At 37.5% G+C, this 21,238-nt stretch overlaps 1 protein-coding gene across 4 annotated transcripts in view; it reads right to left on the reverse strand.

Annotated features, from left to right (window-relative positions):
• OSBPL11 (oxysterol binding protein like 11) overlaps positions 1-21,238 on the reverse strand; it is a 90,603-nt gene that overhangs the window by 32,110 nt on the left and 37,255 nt on the right. For all 4 annotated transcript variants that reach the window (XM_045037052.1, XM_003991726.6, XR_006585123.1 and 1 more), the window contains exons 6-9: positions 20,676-20,877; positions 15,868-16,013; positions 10,137-10,277; positions 787-1,285 (exon numbers count right to left, since the gene is read on the reverse strand). In XM_045037052.1, coding sequence (XP_044892987.1) covers positions 787-1,285; positions 10,137-10,277; positions 15,868-16,013; positions 20,676-20,877 — 988 coding nt within the window. The remainder of the gene's footprint in view (positions 1-786; positions 1,286-10,136; positions 10,278-15,867; positions 16,014-20,675; positions 20,878-21,238) is intronic.

The following is a 21,238-nucleotide window of genomic DNA, read 5'->3' on the forward strand; positions in this document are numbered from 1 at the left end:
AAAATGGTAGGGTTTTTTCTGCCATTATAGTTTCATGAACTCTGCAATGATTTCTGTGGAGCCTTTGTGATGTTGTTGGTTTTGGGGTATTACCTTAAATTATTTTTTCATAACCTTTGCTGAAGTGGAATTAAAGTCTGGCAATGTATTTTAAAATATCTTATGCATACCTCCTTAGGAAATATAAAAGATGTAGATAAAGATTTATCTATAATATATTTCTTTAGTGCTTTTTATAATAATGGAAACACAGAAATATCTTCAATGCCCAAATAAAGGAAATGGTTAAATATAAGATGGTAAATATCTCATTTCATAGGATATTATAGTCATTAAACATGTTTGAAAGATTATCAATGACATGGGAAAATGATTGTTTAGTACAAAAAAGCAGGACAGAAAACTACAGACAGAACAAATCCCAATTTTACAAAAGAGAAATAAAAGTATGAACATGTACACAATTAAAAAAATGCAAAATGCTAGCTAAATATATCCCTCTCTGGATGGAGGGTTTAGAGAAACTTTATTTTCTCCTTGATATTTTTCTCAGTTTCCCATATATTCTACAATAAGAATATTTTATATTTAAAACCAGGGAAAATTTTTAAAAAGATAATTTATATTTGTCCATAAATATGAGCCTCCCCTCCCCCACCATTCTGGAACAACTAAAAATTAGAAGTAGTACACATGACATTTCAGAATTGTAATATTTATCTAAGCTTCCCCAAATTTAAGATTATAGTTAGATATTAAAAATTGGAGGATAGTTTTCCTACTTACCTTCTCCAACCATTGTTACGCCTATCGACATGCCTAAGAATTTGCTCTTAGTCCAGACATGTGCATTTACACACATCTTCCTCTCTGCACATTCTGCATAAAATCCTGAGACTGGAGGATGATGGGAAACCTGCTCAGCAACAAATCTGACTGTGTAACAGTCTGGTCCCGCCTGGCTCAAAGCCTCCTCTGATAGAGGAGCATGATTTGTGACTGCCTGGGTAGAAGAGCTGCTGATAACAGTGGATGCAACCTCGCTTTTTGGCATCCTCCAGGAACAGTGAAATGTTTCTCCAATGATAGGATTGTACGGTTTCTTAGCAATGGCTCCTTTCCGGCCTTCATGAAATGAGGTAAGGTAGTACTCAACAAAACGAATCATTCTATCCTCAGCTGTGGCTCCATTAGTAATGGCTATGAATAGGTCTGGATGAGACATAAAGTCTGCATACATTTCCAGCAAGGAACGCTTCTCTAGGATAAATGTAGGAAGCACCACCTAAAATAACAACAACAAAATTATCAACCAAAGTGGGAAATTTTAATCCATGCGCATATCTGTAGATAACTATTCTTACCTTTCTGAAAACAGTTTATTCTAGATGAGCATTAAAAACAAAGTCACAAAAATATTTGCTCTCATTAAAAAATAAGGATGCTTGGGGCACCTGGCTGGCTCAGTCTGAAGAGCGTGAGACTCTTGATCGTGGGGCTGTGAGTTCGAACCCCATGTTGGGTGAAGAGATTAGTTAAAAAAATAAAATCTTAAAAAAATTTATAAAAAGGGGCGCCTGGGTGGCGCAGTCGGTTAAGCGTCCGACTTCAGCCAGGTCACGATCTCGCGGTCCGTGAGCTCGAGCCCCGCGTCAGACTCTGGGCTGATGGCTCAGAGCCTGGAGCCTGTTTCCGACTCTGTGTCTCCCTCTCTCTCTGCCCCTCCCCCGTTCATGCTCTGTCTCTCTCTGTCCCAAAAATAAATAAACGTTGAAAAAAAAAATTTATAAAAAATAAGCACACTTAAAAGGAAATGAAAGTCAAGTTAAGATTAAACACCAAGAAGGTCAGGTAGAAGAAATTTTTAAAAAAATCCTCAAACTCCTAGACTGGATAAAAGTATCATCAGGGAAATGGTGGTAAAACTCAAAGTAAATGCTACCCATGCTTTTTTTTTTTTTTTTCCTTTTCTGCTTTCAAAATAAATTGTGGCTGACTGAACAAGATATGAGATATGAGAAGAGGCAATAAATGCCATTCCCTGAAAATACACAGACTCGAGATCACTGACCCAAGCAAAAATTCTAACTTACACTTAATTTTAAGAAGGGAACTTGCTTTGTTGTTGTTGTTTGTTTTGTTTCGTTTTGTTTTTAAGTAGGCTTCACACCCAATATGGGGCTTGAACTCACAACCTGGAGATCAAGAGTCCCATAGCTCTACCAACTGAGCCAGCCAGGCATCCCCCAAGAAGGGAACTTTTGCCTTTTACAAAGATGGTGTCAAAGGTAAAGAAGGAAGGCTCTGTACCTCCCAAAGGTAAAGAAGGAAGGCTCTGTACTTCCCAAAGCAGGGGCCAAAGCAAAGGCTCTGAAGGTCAAGAAAGCAGTGCTGAAAGGTGTTCACAGTCACAAACAAAAAAGATCTGCATGTCACCTACCTTCCAACGGACCAAGACACTATATCTCTGAAGGCAGCACAAATACCTTCAAAAGAGTGCCCCCAGGAGACACAAGCTTGACCAGTATGCCATCAACAAGTTCCCCCTAACTACCCAGTCAGCCACGAATAAAATAGAAGACAACGACACACTTGTTCACTGTGGATGTCAAGGCCAACAAGCACCCGATCAAAAGGCTATGAGGAAGCTCTATGACACTGAGGAGGTCAAGGTCAATGTTTTGATCAGGTCCTAGGGAGATAAGAAGGCATATGTTCAACTGGCTCCTGACTATGGATGTTGCCAACAAAACTGGGATCACCTAAACTGAATCCAGGTGGCTAAATCTAAATCTAAATTTTTTCACCAAAAAACCCACAAAAACCCACAAAAAAAAAAAAAAGGAGGGAACTGGTGACACCTAAAGCCAGGTAACTGTAAGAAAGACAAGTTTTCTTTAGAGCAGAATTGGAGAGGCACGACAAACTGGTTCAACAAACTGAAAAAGCAATGCTGCAATATTTTTCAAGAGCCCAAAGATGTTTGTATCCATTTAGCCTAGTAAGTATTCTTCTAGAAATTTAGCCTTAGGAAACAATATGAATCAAGAAAAAGAAATGCAAAAACAAAATTAAAAACTATGCTTTTAACAGTGGTTTAGAGAACTTGAATACAGAACTTCCACCTGATGAACTACTGTATCATTTAAAAAGATGGTTATGAAGACGATACAGGAATACAAAAGATACCAATGTTTCAGGTTCATTTCACGGTGGACTGAATATATACATCTTAACGACACTTTCTACTGAAATCCATTAAAATTATATTAAATATTTTCATATAAAGACAAACCCAGACACCAGGAAAGCAGAAAAGAGCAACAACATTTTGGGAGTTGTTAACTAGAAAGCTAGGGGTTTATAGATTCCGGAGAGGGTTCAAGAACTGGAACTGACAGCATCAGGTACCTCTGGATCCGAGGGTTAACAGGAATGCTAAAATAATGATGACTGAGTGAAATCTATGTGCAAAACAACTGGATCCTTAAATCCCCTCCCCAATTCTACAGTGTTGTTAACTGTTCTTCCTGCACCTCAGCCAAGGTCTGGAAGTTTAGTCTCTCCAGAATGAAACAAGGTGGCTTATTCTCTAGTTTGGGGAACACCAGGGGCTTCCAAGAGAACGGATACCATACTGATAAAAGGGGTAGGAAGGAACCCTATATGAATTAAATGTTAGATGCTGAGATCCTCTCCCACCTAGTCCTCTTCTCCTCCACACTCCTAGTTGCTCTGCCCACCAACCAGGAGATCAGAAGAATGCTTTCACTAACCCTAGAGGGAAAAATCTAATGATGCTAACACTAGGTTCCCCAGCAAATCCAGATTACTTGACGCTGAAAAGCATAGGCTCCACCTATACATTCGAAACTTAAAATCAGGTTTTTAGCTTCCCTACACTTAATCATGAACAGAAATCCAAGAAATTCCAGATCTCTGAGAAAGTCTCTAACTAAGAATACAAAGACCAAGATAAAGAAACAGACTTGGAAGAAACAGAAACCTCTCTGAAGGGAGAGGGGGAAACCTTAAAAATAATGATTAATATCGTCAGAGACTTGAAAAGATATCAGATACATGAAATAAGGATGCTTTTTGAAAAACAAAATTCAAAAATTTTAAAACATGGTAACAAAAATTAAAAATCAAGAGAAGTTTCAAGGGCGCCTGAGTGGCTCGGTCTTAAGGTTAAGCATCTGACTTCGGCTCAGGTCATGATCTCACGGCTCACGAATTCAAGCCCTGCATCGGGCTCTGTGGTAACAGCTCAGAGCCTGGAGCCTGCTTTGGATTCTGTGTCTTCCTCTCTCTCTGATCCTCCCCCACTCACGCTCTGTCTCTAAGATGAATAAACATTTAAAAAAAAAAAAAAGATTTCAGAGAGAACAGGAACGGAGAAGACAAAGTCATCACTGAAAAAATTCAAGGAAATTTTAGAGAACTGAAATATATGAGTTGTCATACTGCAAAGGCTCACCAAATGCCCAGAGATGATGGATAAAAAGACTCCTATATCAAGACATGTCACTGTGAAATTTCAGACTTCTAGGGACAAGGGAAAGATTCTAAATTTCAGATAGAAAAACAAACAAAACAAGTTACATAAGATGACAAACTGGAATGACTTCAGTCTTTTTACCAGAATCCTGTAGCAAGGAGGCAATATTCTAAAGGAAAATTAGTTGCAAGTTAGAAATTCTATACAAACTCGCAATCAAATATGAGGGCAAAATAAAGACATTTCAAACATACATTTTCACACTTTGCCTCCCACAGACCTTTCTCTGAGGTTAAAGGAAGATGTGCTTCGCTAAAATGAGAGGCAACCAAACAAGAAGGAATACAGGAAATAGACCTAGCACAGGAGGACAATGAAAGGACATCCCAGGAAGAAAGCTGTACAGCAGACACAGGGAAACTGGTCCACATCAGAGTGGTGTGATTCAAGAGACAGACATATGGAAGACTGTTATCCATGCGCTCCATGCTGCCACTGTCACCAACTTTTGAAACCTGAGGACAGAATGAATGCTCTAGGGAAACTGGTCCCATCTGCATCTGTATTTGGCTTGCGGTGGGCATCTGCTGAAGTACCAACTCTCCTTTTCATGCCCTCCTATCTGGATTGGCTGAAGATATTCATTTCACCCAAAGACATGTTCTGGCTACAATCTACCTCTGAGAGTTGGAGGTGGGTCACAGTGGATGACCCTTGCTTAGCAGTGGAAAACACTGAGCAGATTCTTCCCTCTGCCCACATTTCTGCTGAATGTCCAGTATCTGGCTCATACCAAATGCTTTAACTCTGTGAGCCATATATTTCACAGGACTTACTCAGAACTTTGCCTTCTCATTTCTTCTCAAATCTTCTAAAATTTCTCAATAATTTATAAGAAGCTGAAGCCAGGGACTCTGTTTACCTTATCCTCTCCTGGGAGCCCTCTCCTATGAATGGGAAAGAGCCCTCATATAGCTAAGCTTGTGCTGGCTATTCATTTTTTCCTAAATTAAATAACATTGTTATGGGATACTTTTACAGGTGGTAAAACTATAAAAAAAAAAATAGGGAGATGATTAATATGAAAGTCAAGTAAGTGGCTACATCTAGGAAACAGTAGGGGACTACAATTAGGAAGGGACCTCCGAGAGCTTCCAAGTTTTGGCCATTCCACAACCTGTTATCTGAGACGTGAGTACATACGTATTCATTGCACTATTGTCCTTTGAACTGTCCTTTATACCCACAAAAGATCATTTGTATATTTCACAAAGAGAATATTAACTGAAAAAAGGAAATGTAACAAAATTGGAAATAAACTACATATATGAAGAAAGACTGGAAGGGATTCTAAAAACTTGTGTTGTTAGGGTGATAAAATCATAGGAGATTTTTTTTTCCTTTATTTTCCAAAATTTTCTGTAAACTGTATAATTATACCGAATTCATAATATTATTTAAAAAGGAACAAAATGAACAGTTATTACTTATTCACAACATGCAGACTTGGACCCACATGTTGCTATAGTCCCAGCACCTACCACAGTGTCTGAATATAAAGGGGGCTCAAAAAATATTTGTTCTATCAGTGTTATTGTTAGAAAGAAGGTGGTAGATGTGACTATAGTTTAGACACCACATTTTTAAATGTTGCTCAAAAATACCATTCTTTTCAATGTTATGTGAATGTTCGTAATTCATAGTTGGTTAATGTTAATGATTTTATATATAAATGCTATGTATATGTATTTATATCTTTAATTAACAAGGAACAAGTGTGGGGAAACAATATTATATATAGTTATCATGCTTAGAGAGAGCTTTAGCATCTGGATTATTACCACAGCACATTCTTTTCAAATGTTCTTATCCTCATAAACCCCTATACTGTTCTTACACCTTACAAACCTAAATCTACTAAGGGACAGCAAACACCAAGAATAACCAAACAAACCTTTCATATCATTATGCATTAAAAAATATTTTTTTAAGTTTATTTATTTTGAGAGAGAGAGCACAAGCAGAGGAGGGACAGAGACAGAGAGGGGAGAGAGAGAATCCCAAGCAGGCTCTGCACCGTCAGCACAGAGCCCAATGTGGGGCTCAAACTCATGAACCATGAGATCGTGATCTGAGCTGAAGGTAGACACTTAACTGTCCAAGCCACCCAGGTACCCCTCATTATGCATTCTAACTGATTTTACAATAGTCTTTTTTAAAGCACTAAAATGAAAATATTTCCAGAATAGAAAAGATACCCAGATGAAATATTAAGGTTAGATGAAAGAAGAAAGGTTAATGAGTTTCTTTAATAATTCCTAAAATGTTTGCTTCTTGGGTTTTTAATTCAATCCACTTCTTTTTAAACTTTCCTGTAATCACTACAAGCCTAAGTAAAGAAAAAAATGTTTTGATTTTGAGATGCTTCAAGGTAAATGCTAAAGGCAAAATGCTTTCTATTTAAGTTAGATTTTAAGTTACTTTTTTTGTTGTTTTTTGTTTTTAAATTTTTTTAAGTTTTTTTTTTTTTTTTTGAGAGAGCACACGGGAGGGACAGAGAGAGAAGACAGAGGGGAAGAGAGAGAGAGAGAGAGAGAGAGAGAGAGAGAGAGAGAGAGAGAGAGAGAGAAGAGAAGAGAATCCTAAGCAGCACTGTGACAGCGCAGAGCTCGATGCAGGGCTTGAACCCACAAACCGTGAGATCTGGACCTAAGCCAAAATCAAAAGTCAGTGGCTGAACTGAATGAGCCACCCGGGCACCCATTTGTTTTTAGAGAGAGAAAGTGGCGCAAGCAGGGGAGAGGGGCAGAGGAAGAGAGAAAGAGAGAAAACCTTAAGCAGGCTCCATGCCCAGTGTGGAGCCTGATGAAGGTCTCAATCCCAGGACCCTGAGATCATGACCTGAGCCAAAATCAAGAGTTGGACACTCCAACTGACTGAGCCACCCAGGTGCCCCTTATTTAGGTTATTTTTTATTTTTTATTTTTTTTTAAGATTTGTTTTTAGGGGCCCCTAGGTGGCTCAGTTAGTTAGGTGTCTGACTTTGGCTCAGGTCGTTGTGATCTCACGGTTCAGGAGTTCGAGCCCCACGTCGGGCTCTGTGCTGGCAGCTCAGAGCCTGAAGCCTGCTTCAGATTCTGTGACTCCCTCTCTCTCTGCCTCTCCCTTGCTCACATTCTGTCTCTGTCTCTCAAAAAATAATTAAAAATAAAATATTTGTTTTTAATGTTTATCTATTATTTTTGAGAGAGAGAGAGGGAGAGGGAGAGAGAGAGAGAAGGAGGGAGAGCAGAGAGAGAAGGGGATGGAGGATCTGAAGCAGGCTCTGTGGTGGCAGCAGTGAGCCAGATGTGGGGCTTGAGCCCTTGAACCACAAGATCATGACCTGAGCTGAAGTTGGATGCTCAACCTCCTGAGCCACCCAGGTGCCCCTGGGTTACTTTTAATCTATACTTTCATTACCTTCAATGGCATCAAAATCCTTAATTTGAAATATAGCTCCTAACGTCAATTCTGAAATCCCATACTAATGCAAAGTAGTATCAATAATAATTCAAAGTACATAATCCCGTAGTAGTAATATTTGACATATATAGGTTTTGAGTCTAATTTGCTTTTTATTTTATTTTTTATTATTTTTAGACAGAGAGGGTGCGCATGCATGTGAGAGCATAAGGGAGGGGCGGAGGGAGAGGGAGAGAGAGAATCTTAAGCAATCTCCATGCTCAGCATGGAGCCCAAGGTGGGGTTCAATCCTACAACCTTGGATCATGACTTGAGCTGAAATCAAGAGTCAGATGCTCATCCGACTGAGCCACGTAGGTGCCACTCTAATTTGCTTTTTATAATTTTTAAAAATGTTTTATTTATTTTTTGAGAGAGAGAGAGAGAGAGAGAGAGAGAGGAGAGAAAGTGGGGGAGGGGCAGAGAGATGGGGACAGAGAATCTGAAGTAGGCTCTGCGCTGACAGGCTGATACAGTGAGTCCAATGTAGGGTTCAAACCCATGAACTGTGAGACCATGACCCGAGCCAAAATTGGATGCTCAACCAACTGAGCCACCCAGATGCCCTAATTTGCTTTTTAAATTAACTTCATAGATTGCTAAAACAAATGAAGACACACTAATTAGATAAACTAGAAATGGAAAAGACTGGACCAAAACTAAAAACCATAGATTAGTGTTTCTCAAACTTTAATGTATATATGAACCACATGGGGGATCTTATTAAAATGTAGATCTGGTCCTCTAAGTTTGGGGTTGGGGGCTGAGATTCTGTACTTTTAACAAGTTCTCAGGCAATGGAGATGTTACTGGTCTTCAGACAACAATGTTTTTTTCTAGTTTTACTAAGGTATAATTGACAAATAAAATTGTTACGATATTTAAAGTGTACATTGTGATGATTTGATATATGAGTACATTGTCAAAGAATTTCCACATCAGTTAATTCAGACCACACTTTTAAAGTAAGCAAGGCTATGGGGTGCCTGAATGGCTCAGTCAACTAAGTGTCTGACTTCGGATCAGGTCATGATTTCATGGTTCATGGGTTCGAGCCCCACATTGGTCTCTGTGCTGACAGCTCAGAGCCAGGAGCCTGCTTCGGATTCTGTGTCACCCTCTGTCTCTGCCTCCCCTGATCACACTCTGTGTGTGTGTGTCTCTCTCTCTCAAAAATAAACATAAAAAAAAAATTTTTAAGTAAGCAAGGCTACAGACCAGAGGACTGCAAAGTATGGCCTTTGGGGAAAATCTGGCCTGTGTTTTTATAAATAAAGTTTTGTTGGAACACAGCCATGCCCAGTCCAACATATTATCTATGGCTGCTTTCATACTATAAAGGCAGAGCTCAGTAGTTCCAACAGAGACCAGTGTCCACATAGCTAAAAATATTTATTATCGACCCCTTTACAAAGATGTTTGTTGACCCTTGTTATAGATAACACCCAAAATGTACGATCCAAAAAGGGAAGTAAGAGTAAAGAAGAAGTGGTCCAAGCCTTTCATGGTTTTCTGGGATTACATCCTTTTCTTTCAATTTTCCAGTTCTGTATACCAATGGACCTCTGTCATTTGTACAGAAATAAGATTAGAGGTGTTTACTTGCCATATGACTTCCCGCTGTACAAGATAAGGCACATTTTTTATGAAATAAGAAAAAAATTTAAAAAAAAAATTTTTTTTTAACGTTTTATTTATTTTTGAGACAGAGAGAGACACAGCATGAACGGGGGAAGGGCAGAGAGAGAGGGAGGCACAGAATCGGAAACAGGCTCCAGGCTCTGAGCCATCAGCCCAGAGCCCGATGCGGGGCTCGAACTCATGGACCACGAGATCGTGACCTGGCTGAAGTCGGACACTTAACCGACTGTGCCACCCAGGCGCCCCTGAAATAAGAAATTTTGATCAAGAGACTAAGAAACCCAGTCCATAGATCTTGGGGCTATAAGTTTGAGCCCCACATCAAGTAGAAAAACTACTTAAAAAATAAAATCTTAAAAAAAAAAAAAGAGAGAGAGAGAGAGAGACTGAAAAACCAATTCATAAAAAATAAAAAGCCCTGACAACATTAACACTTACAGGTATAGTCCTGACCTACTGATCTCCACAGCCAGTTTACCCCATTACTTACTCTTGTTAAGTCCATGCCCAGCTTAAGCTGTGACAACAGATGTAGGATAACACTACGTTGCTCTTCCACAGCTCCCAGGTCATCCTCCTTGTTGTCACATGTATCCTCTACCTCATCATCTGCATTTATTTCTTCAGGTTCCTTGATGTAAAACAAAGCAAAAGTCTAACGTTATAAGTGCTTATTAATATCCATGAAGAATAAAAGTCTCTTTCTGTCACTGTTTTTTTGTGCAAGAAGACTCTTGTGTTTTCTTTCTTTTCAAAAGAGAAATTGGATTAAGCAGCAAGCTTTGCACACAACAGATAGAAATGCTAATTAAAGGACAGAATTCACAGCCACACTAAAAAAAAAATAAATAAATAAAAGTGTATGTCAAACTTGAAAACATTTATATTCGGCCTAAATGAATCTGAGAACAAGCAAAAATCTTTCTAAAAATATAACTTCATCACTTAGCCATGGAATAGATTTCATTCAATAAGCCCATTATCGTTTATATTAAACATAATGAGTTTTGCCACAAAAATAATATATGAGATACATATATTTTATAAACACTCTTTTTCAAAAAGAGTGAAGAATGTCTCATCTGAATCTCAGGCTCTGCAAGCTTGGACCACCTGTTTGGGGGCACTACCACTACCTATAATTTAAGTTGAAGATGCTTTGAGAATAAAATATTTGCCCTTTTTTAAAGCTAAAATTATACAAGTAAAATTGAAAAGTGACTGTACATGTCAAGTCTGACTACTATAATGTATCTTTCCATATTCATTCATTCTTGGAATTGTCAGGAAGAAACTTGGGGGCTGAAGAGAATCCTAGGTGCAGGTATAGAAACCTTACAGTTATTCATGCAGTCTTAATGCCACAAAAAGGTTCTCTGCACAGCTCTTCAATCACTCAATCAACCTCTTGAAAAACTGAAAATGTTTACTTTCATTTCAATAGGGTCTTAGTTTCAGATAATCATTTAAGAGAAACTGAAATTCTTATTCCTATTTAAACAATAAGTAATAGTTTCAAATTCCAAGATTCTACAGAATCTTACCATGTTTATTTCTCATGTTTATGTGGGGAGGGGCAGTTCCCATCTCTCTCAGTGGTACCTCTTTTTAGTACCTTTGTGCAAGACAGCTTTGATATTATAGATTTTAAGTTATGAAGATTTTTAAAAGAATATGATTTTTAAAGAATTTCTAAAAATGTTTTATTATTTTTGACAGAGAGACAGAGCATGAGCGGGGGAGGGGCAGAGAAAGAGGGAGACACAGAATCCGAAGCAGGCTTAAACTCACAGACCGTGAGATCATGACCTGAGCCGAAGTCGGATGCTCAACCGACTGAGCCACCCAGGCGCCCCAAAAAAGAATATGATTTTGATAATGTCTCAAGCCTTTAATTTTCTCTTCATATAATCAAATCCTATTAAATAAGAAGCCCATCTGTCCTCTGTAGCTAGGCAAAAACCAATCTTAATCAGGCATAAAATCAAGAACTTAATGTTCTCAGATGTTAAAAATTATTAAAAACAAAATACAAAACATAGCAACAGAATTAAAGAATAATGGGTTTCTGGCCATTCTTTTGCCTTTGTTTTTCTCCTTTTTCCTCTTCCCTTTTACCAAGGAAATCTATCAGCTCAAATTCTTTTTTTTTTTTTTAATTTTTTTTTTTTTAACGTTTATTTATTTTTGGGACAGAGAGAGACAGAGCATGAACGGGGGAGGGGCAGAGAGAGAGGGAGACACAGAATCGGAAACAGGCTCCAGGCTCTGAGCCATCAGTCCAGAGCCCGACGCGGGGCTCGAACTCACGGACCGCGAGATCGTGACCTGGCTGAAGTCGGACGCTTAACCGACTGCGCCACCCAGGCGCCCCCAGCTCAAATTCTAATAATTCAATTAAAAGTCTAGTTCATTCATGTTAAGACCACACAGACAACTACTGTTTGTATATTTCAGAATTACTTCTACTTTTACAACCTCAAGGAGAGATCCCAAAGGCTTTCTAAATTCCCCTTTACAATGGCTAGTAAGTCTGTCAGGAAGTACTTCCTGTTGTCTATTCTAAAATCAGTTGCAAAATATAGTCTAATGAAGTTTAAGTACACTTAGGAAAGTTTATTCAGTATACAACGGGGAAAAGTTGATCATCCACGTCTCTACATATGGACACCAAATATAATTACTAATTTGAGAACTGTTGAGAAAAACTCTATTAGGTCTTGATTAAATAATGTTCTCCAACCCTCTGAAGAGGTACCATTATGTTTAGGGTCAGAACCTAGGACACAGAATAATAATGCAAACATAATCTTAACATTACTATATATTACAAAGTTGATATTGTGTTTTGGAACCTCCTCCAATGAAAATAATATTAAAGAAATAAAACATAATCTGGTAGAAAATCTATTTAAAAGAGTACAGTTTTTATTGTTTTTATAAAAATAGTCATATTCATTGGAATAGAAAAAAAGAGGAATTCTATTAATCAATTGTTGATTCTAAATCTTGGTGTGAATGGCAGAATTTGGAAGCTCTTCTTTCTTCTTGAAATGTCTCTTCTTAGAGATCATCATGCCTTTCTTAAAGAAAAGCTTAGGGGCACCTGGGTGGCTCAGTCAGTTGAGTGCCCGACTCTTGATTTCTGCTCAGGTCATATCTCACAGTTCGTGAGACGGAACCCCACGCTGGGCTCTGTGCTGACAGTGCAGAGTCTGCTTAAGATTCTCTCTCTCCCTTTCTCTCTCTCCCCCCTTTCTCTCAAAATAAATAAATAAATAAACATAAAAAAAGAAAAGAAACGCTTAAGAGAAAAGCTTTACCAAAATTCAAATGAATGTGCTCAAATGTGTAAAATCCCTACAAACGCAGAACGGTTTGCAGACAGTGGCAAGAGCTGCTAAGTTTCTAGGAATTCATAATATTTGAAGACTGCATAGCAAAGGGAAACCCCAATATTCCACAAAAGTCATATTAACCCCATCTTTGTCCTTCTGATTTCTGACTTGGGCACAAAGGAACTGTGGGCTTCATTCTGGCCTCACCAGGGTTTATTTCTTCCATCACACGACAGCAAAATTTCCACTACCATATGTCTGCCTCCAGCTTGCATTAACACTCATATTTCAAAGAAGGCATGTATGAAATTTTTAGAAAATGCAGGTCTATTCTGGTATGCTTGAGTCTAGTGTCTTGTGTAATTAAAAATAATATCTATGCACTTATTTTTTTTTCTACTTACACTAGGTGATATATCTGGTCTACTCACTATTTCAAAAGATTTGGAAATATAGCAATGCTCTCCTGCCCCCCTCTGAGTCCCATCTTTAACTTATGCCTCTATCCTGATCCCCAACATGCTTTGTATTCTCATTGAGAAGAATGAATATGTTGGACTAAAGGACTTACAGTTTCTAATTTTCACTTACAAATTATATCTCTAGTCCTGATTTCTCTCCAAAGCTTTGGTTTCATTATTTTTAACTGCTTTTTATATATGTTTAAATCATATATCCTTCTCTTACATAAAATTCAACATGTTCAGGGGCACCTGGCTCACTCAGTCAATAGAGCCTGCAACTCTCGATCTTGGGGTTGTGAGTTCATGCCCCACACTGGGGGGCATAGGGATTACTTAAAATAAAATCTTTACAAATTCAACATGTTCATAAACCATACCAAACCTTTTCTCTCAAAAGACTCTTCCTAGTTTTCCTAACTTTGTGAATGGCACCACAATTCTATCTAGTCATATAGGCTCACAAACTTGGGAGTCATTCTTCATCCAACCCTACATCCAGTCAATCCCAAGTCCAGCTGATTTTCGTTTGAAATGCACATTACCTATTAATTTGTCTTCATTTCTACTTCCATAGCCTTCTATCCACACTTCAATTCTAGATCATTACCATATACCAATCTTCTTAAACATATCCCATGCTCATGATTTTTATCATCTATTACATTAAGACTAGATTCTCCTGCATGATTTTTATGTTCCTTGGAGGTACAGCTTACACTGTATTCTATGGAATAGTGGTTCTAGGGATTATCACTCCCCAGAGAATGCAACATGAATGGCCATCTGGATTTGTAAAATCCAACCACCCTGTGATCATTTTCCATAAACCAGGTGCTCTGCTAAATTCATTTTATGTTCATAACAATCTTATATTAACATTCCTGACTTACAGATGAGAAAATTGAAGCTAAGTGGTTAATTATTAGCCCACATGTCAATGATAAGATGTGATTTTAAAACCATCAGGCAAGCTTTTACCACAATAAGCATATATGCTTTAGTATCCCTGCTCCTGTTAGTCCTCCATCTCAAGATCCCCTACTACTCCTCTTCTCTTCAAATCCTTTCTTCTTTGAAAGCCTGATTCCAATTCTACTTTCTCTCCAAAGCATTCCCCTCCACTCTATTCAATACACTTCTCTTCTTTCTCTGAATGCCCACATCCCAACAGCTTAAACCATATCAAGTAAGATAGGGGAAAAAATGCTGCTTCATGTTCTCTTCTCCTTGTTTCATGTCTATATGTAATTGTGACTCCAAGTAGATTATAAATCTCTTCAGTGAAAGAACTATGTTTTCAATTTTTTGTGTCTCCTCTTAATTCCTAACTAGACTTGTCATACACTAGATAGCTTAATAAAGACTAAAACTGCTTTGACTCTAGAAATGGTCAAAAGGCACTCCATACTTTTTTTCTTCTCTCTTGCCCACACTGTTGCCATTGCCCACTTCGTTAAGCCAAGGCTGTGGCCAGTTTTGGAAGTTTCTGTGTCATGTTCTTCTTTTAAGAAGAATTTGCTTGTATATAAATAACCAAAAGCTGTGCATTACTCTTAACTCAATAATTCTACTTGGGAATATAACCTAAAGAAATAACCTAAATAAGAGGGAAAAAAAAGTAGACAAGATGATTTAGTGCTATTTACAGTAACAAAAAATAACAGAGACTAGATATTTAATATCCTACTTCAACCTTTAAAAATTTAATTATATAGGCCAGAAAAAAAATGCTTATGGGAAGTATCAAGTAAAAAGAGCTTAAAATAAAACTATCTATGTAATTATCATGACCATAAAAATACCAGATGTGAACACAAAAGGCAAAAAGACCAATATGATTTGTTACAGTGGTGGAATTATGACTAGAATAAGATATTCTTTAGCTTCTGAGAAATGTGGAATGAAAAATACTTTATAAAAATATTATAAAACCCTGGGACTGTGCTATTTTGAGTAACACTTGAAAAAAACTGGTCTGGCAACGTGCTTACAACAAAAAGACTTAATAGTAAACTTTTATACTTGTAAACTTAATAGTAAGCATCCAGTAAATAATGTTAAATTAAGATAACGAGGTAAGAAATGTAACAGAGAAATATTGTACAAATAATAAACGTTATTACCTAGAAAAATAAAAACATGCAAATCGCAATTTTAAAATACATTTTTAATCAAGCAAAAGTGAGCCCCAACTAAAAAAGGCACATAATTTAACCTGCAAAGCACAACATGTGCAAGTATTATACAACAGACCTCTTTAAAGCCAATGCAGTTTACAGTAGAAGAACAATATCTAGAGTCTGCAAGAATGCTGCTCTGGTGTTAGGGTGACTTGTACGCCCTGACAAAGAAAAGAGACCTGAACCTTTTCAGTGATTCCTAGTTTTTACATCAAAACCGTATTTTCACATTACCTTACCCTTGCTAATGGTCCAGATTCTTCAACACACTGTTCTTCTGGGACTGCCACTGGTTTACTTTGCTCAGTTGCAAAAGGCTGGTCAGCTCCATTTTTATAGTGGTTTGATAAAGGTATCTTTGGTTCTAACCACTCGATTGTCGTTCCTGATGAAGTAAGAGAAAACTTTCGCTGAAACTTGCTCATAATCTGGAAAGTTCAGCAGATGTGGATTTTATTAAACGATTTTGTTTTGAGCCCACAAGACTAAAAGCAATTCAAGCTGTTAAGACACTCCGCAAAACGGCCACTTGTATCTCATTAGCATGAGCACCATGATTGGGTATTTTACCACAGAGCAGCTTGCAACTTGAAATCAGATACCTTTTAAAAGAATCAACCCTGAATAGGACTGAACAACTTCTTGGGCAAATCCGGAAACCATAATGTATTCCCACCTTTCATAGTTGATTTGTTACCCTTTCTGTAAAAATACCTAACTGCATTAGGATTTAAGGAGTCACAATTACAGGAGGAGCCTGGAAGCATGCAACAGTTAAAATTTTCTTCATTTTGGGACTGAATCTTATTCTCAGTAGCAATTTTCTAACCATTCAAGATAACCACCTTGAGCTAATATAACTGCAAATATATGTCCATTCCTCTTTTTTTCAATCATATAAAAAAGGTCCATATACTTTTAAACTGAAAGGCTCTTCTACTGAATAAATAATAGGTGACCTAGTGAAAGACAGTGGTCACATTGAGAGACCTGTCATCTTCTCAATTAATGACTCAAATGTCTCTTATTACCCTCAACTAGTATAACAAAGTGGATTCTATGCCTAATCAATAATGGAAAATGTTCCATTTGATTTCAGAGGCTGATCTAGGTTTCACAGAAGCTTGATTATTAGAGTCCTACAGTAAGGGATGCTCAGACTACCACAGCAGAAATTACAAACATGAGGGAATTTACTTGAAATGCCAGACTTCAGTACAGGGATAAATTATGAAGTACCTACTAGGCTACTAGAGCATCCTGCCTTGCCACTCAGTTGTCTCATTTGGCACTGGGGGTGGGTATTCATGATTGGGGGAATGCCCTGGGTAAGTTCTAGGGGCCAGTTTAAAAATCCCAAAGAAATGAAAACATTTTGCTCCTATGTTAAAATGTTCATTCTTTTTAAAAAATATTTATTTATTTATTTTGAGAGAGAGAGACAGACAGAGAGGGAGTGCGAGCAGGGGAGGAGCAGAGAGAGGGAGAGAATCCTAAGCAGGCTCCACTCAGTGCAGAGCCTGATGCGGGGCTTGAACCCACGAACCGAGAGATCATGACCTGAGCTGAAATCAAGAGTTTGACGCTTAACTGACTGAGCCACCCAGGCACCCCTGAAATGTTTATTCTAAATATCAATATCTAGATGTCATTACTTATAAAGATAAAATGCACACAAACACTAAATATAAGAGATCTGTTTTAAGAGAATGCTCAACCAGAGGTGCCTGGGTGGCTGAGTCGGTTAAGTGTCTGACATTGGCTCAGGTCATGATCCCATGATTCATGAGTTTGAGCCCTGATACATTGGGCTCCGTGCTGAGAGTGCACAGCCTGCTTGGGATTCTCTCTCTCCCCCTCTCTCTGCCCCTCCCCCATGCTCGCTCTCTCTCTGTCCCTCTCTCTCAAAATAAAAAAAATTTAAAACAATATATATTAAAGGGGCGCCTGGGTGGCTGAGTCAGTTAAGTGTCTGACTTCAGCTCAGGTCATGATCTCATGGTTCATGGGTTTGAGCCCGGCATCAGGATCTGTGCTGAGCTTAGAGCCTGAAGCCTGCTAAAGATTCTGTGTCTCCCTCTCTCTCTTCCCCTACCCCACTCATGCTCTGTCTCTGTCTCAAAAACAAATAAACATAAAAAAAATTTTTTAATAAAAAATATATATATTAAAGATTAAAAAAAATAACAGATTGCTCAACTGATTGGAAACCACAATACTCTTTATAAAACCAATCATCCGGTCTCAGGATCCCCCCCTAAATCAATGATCCTTAAGGGACTAAACACTAATTTAAGCTTAGATTTGATTTCTTGTGTTATCTCAAAATTTGAGTGAAAAGGTAATTCAGTTTTTCTTTACACAGTTATATTTTTATTCTCAAGTGACTAAAGAATACATTTCTACAGACCTAATTTGAAAAACATGACCATTTACGGTAAGAAATACCAATACTAGTTAATCAATTCCACTACATATCCACAAATTCATGCTCCAAAACATAGTAATGAGAACAACTTTTAAATATTTCTGTAAAGTTTAGTCTGTTTCATTTGTTAATTAAAAATGCAAATTTAGGGGCGCCTGGGAGGCTCAGTCAGTTGAGCATCCCAACTCTCGATTTCAGCTCAGGTCATGTTCTTACGGTTCATGGGTTCAAGCCCTGCAGCTGGCTCTGTGCTGTGTCAGCATACAGCCTGCTTGGAATTCTCTCACCCTCTCTCTCTGCCCCTTCCCCACTCACTCTCTCTGTCTCTCAAAATAAATAAACTTAAAAAAATGCAAATTTATATTGTACGTGTTTCACTAATCATGAAGCAATCATTTAAAAATATAATTATGTATTAAACTACACAAATGAAATTTCTAAGAATTAAAAAAATTATATAGTATTTAATTAATCAAGGATTAAGCATCTAGTATCTAGCAGTGTGCTACTTGATGTGCTTTGCAAAAATTACATACCATCAATTGGAAATAAACTTTCATTTTCCTAACAAATTATTATTACCAACACTAGAATTAAACCAAATTTCATAGCTCAAGGTAACTCATCCCATGTTCAACACAGAACAGTTAAGTAAACCAAAGATCTATCCCTTCAAAGGAACATAATGCAGCCAATAAAAATTATATTTACCAAAAGCATAACATAAATTGGAAAATATACTTGATATTAAGTGAAAAGTATAAGATAAAAATATTTTTTCTAATAAAGATGGGGTAAAACAAAAACTAAGAAGGAAAGAAAACTTGGTGGGGTAGGCACTAATATTAACAGTGGCAGTTTCTGGTTGGTAGGATACTGCAGGATTTGTTTCTTTTTTCAATTGTATAATAGTTCCTAAAATTTTTTACAATGAGTGCCTGTTGCTCTACTATAGGAGAAAATTTTCATTGGACTTCTTACAATTCTTCCAAGGCCCCAGTGCATGTTCACAACTCACAACTTAGGTATCTTATCTCTTTGGAACACCCTCCAGTCTCTCCCCACCCCCCACCCCCCCCCCCGCCAAGCTAATTGTTTTTTTTAGCTTTTCTAGGCATTTCCCAGACCTTTTTCTGTCAGAAGTATTGGTCCATTTATATATTCTCCCCAAGCATCTTGTTTCTATTATAAGCAACACTTTCCATATTACAGTTAAGTATTTACATGTTCATCCCCAAGTGAACTATGAGTTCCTTAAGGGAAACAAACATAGCTTATTGGCCTGTATAATACTGCCCTGACCTATACCTACAATTGACATTGAACATAGTTTGTTAGCTTGAAATATTGATTTAGGTGGGCATACATTTGAGAATGGAGGCTGTATTATACCCACATCAAGACCTGACTATGGTAAACTTTTTCCTGGGCAGAGACTCATTATCTTTCTAAAATATCTTTCTTTCACAAAGGGGTTAATTGGGTAAGAGAACAATAAATTGTGAACCACTAAGTTACTACTATTTATTAAAACAGTGTGATGCAGATGGAGGAGTTGGGGAGATGTTGTTAAAAGGGTACAAACTTGCAACTAGAAGATGAGTAAATTCTGGAGATATAATACACACCATAGTGATTATAGTCAAAATACAGTGTTACATACTTCAAAGTTGCTAAGTGACAAGATCCTAAATGTTCTCACCACAAAAAAGTATTAATTATGTGATATGATTGAGGTGTAGGCTTCAGTGGTAATCACGCTGCAATATGTATATGTATAAAATCAACATGCCGTGTACTTTAAACCTACACGATGTTATATGCCAATTATATCTCAATAAAGAAAAATGTGATTTTATTCATCTCATTTAATAGAAAACCTCATTTTTTGTCCTCCCACACAGTAACATTATTTTCCCCAGTGGATTAATTCCAACAAATAAGTGCTCTCAAATGCTAGATGTACACCTTCTTTTCAAACTAAAAAGTAACTGATAGACTTTAATATCTATATCTCAATATGGATATAATGAACTGTGGACTAAACAAAAAGTTAAGAAATGGTCCCAATATTTCTACTAAAGTCAACTGGATGAATAATGATGCCACCAATATTAACAGAAATATAGGAGATGTGGGTTTTGAGTTCAATTTTCAACATGTGGAGTTGAGGTCTCCAAAGGGATATTCAACTATACTAAACATTAGGCCTAAAATCAATTTAGATATGAAAAAGGACACAATAAGAAGACTTTCTTTAACATTAAGGTGATAAGTAAAAACCAAGAGGCTCCTTGGGCACCTGGGTGGCTCAGTTACACGCCTGGTTACATGTCTGACTCAGTCTCAGCTCAGGTCATGATCTCACATTTCATGAGGTCACAGCGCAGAGCCTGCTTGGGATTCTCTCTCTCCCTCTCTTGCTGCTCTTCCCCACTTGCTCTCAAAATAAATAAATAAACTTAAATAAATAAATAAATAAATAAATATAAAAACCAAGAGGCTCCCTGGTTTCCTTTCTTTCTTTTTTTAGTTAAGACTTGTTAGGAATTAGAACAAATGCAATCTTTCCATGTGTAAGCCCTTAATGTGAAGCCCTACTTTTAATCTACAACTTACCTGAAGACAGTGAGCCCTTCTGATGTGATGCATGCTGTAACTGCAGAATATGAAAGCAATCGTTTAAGCAGTTCATAGTCGCCATGGAAGTAGCTTTGAGCATTAAGAGATCCTGGTCCAAGGAACTAAGATGGCCAGAAGCAGGAAGGCATTCAATTCGCCTAATTAAGTCTCTTTGTTGTCCTTCAGCATGAGACATCATCTAAGGGAAACAACAGTTCTGTGTGTCCCACTCATGATTTCTGTGTATCACATATACATACAATTTCCATTTTAATTACCATATTCAGTTTCTGAGCCCTTTTTGGCACATATTAGGCTTAGAAATCTATTTCAAATTTGGCTATTCTCAATTAGTGAGCACTTAATAGTGCAACTGTGCAAAAGATGAGGACCTTTGGCAGCCACACTTTTTCTTTGGAAGCAATGAAGCTCAAAAGCCTTGACAAACCTTTTATTAACAGTATACATTTGTACAAGCCACCAAAAAAATATTCTGGATCATCTTCAATAGCATCATTAAATACATCATTACAAAGTAAAATTAGTTCCCAGTCTGAGCT

The sequence above is a fragment of the Felis catus genome, chromosome C2 (genome assembly GCF_018350175.1).
Source record: "Felis catus isolate Fca126 chromosome C2, F.catus_Fca126_mat1.0, whole genome shotgun sequence".
Lineage (NCBI taxonomy): Eukaryota > Metazoa > Chordata > Mammalia > Carnivora > Felidae > Felis > Felis catus.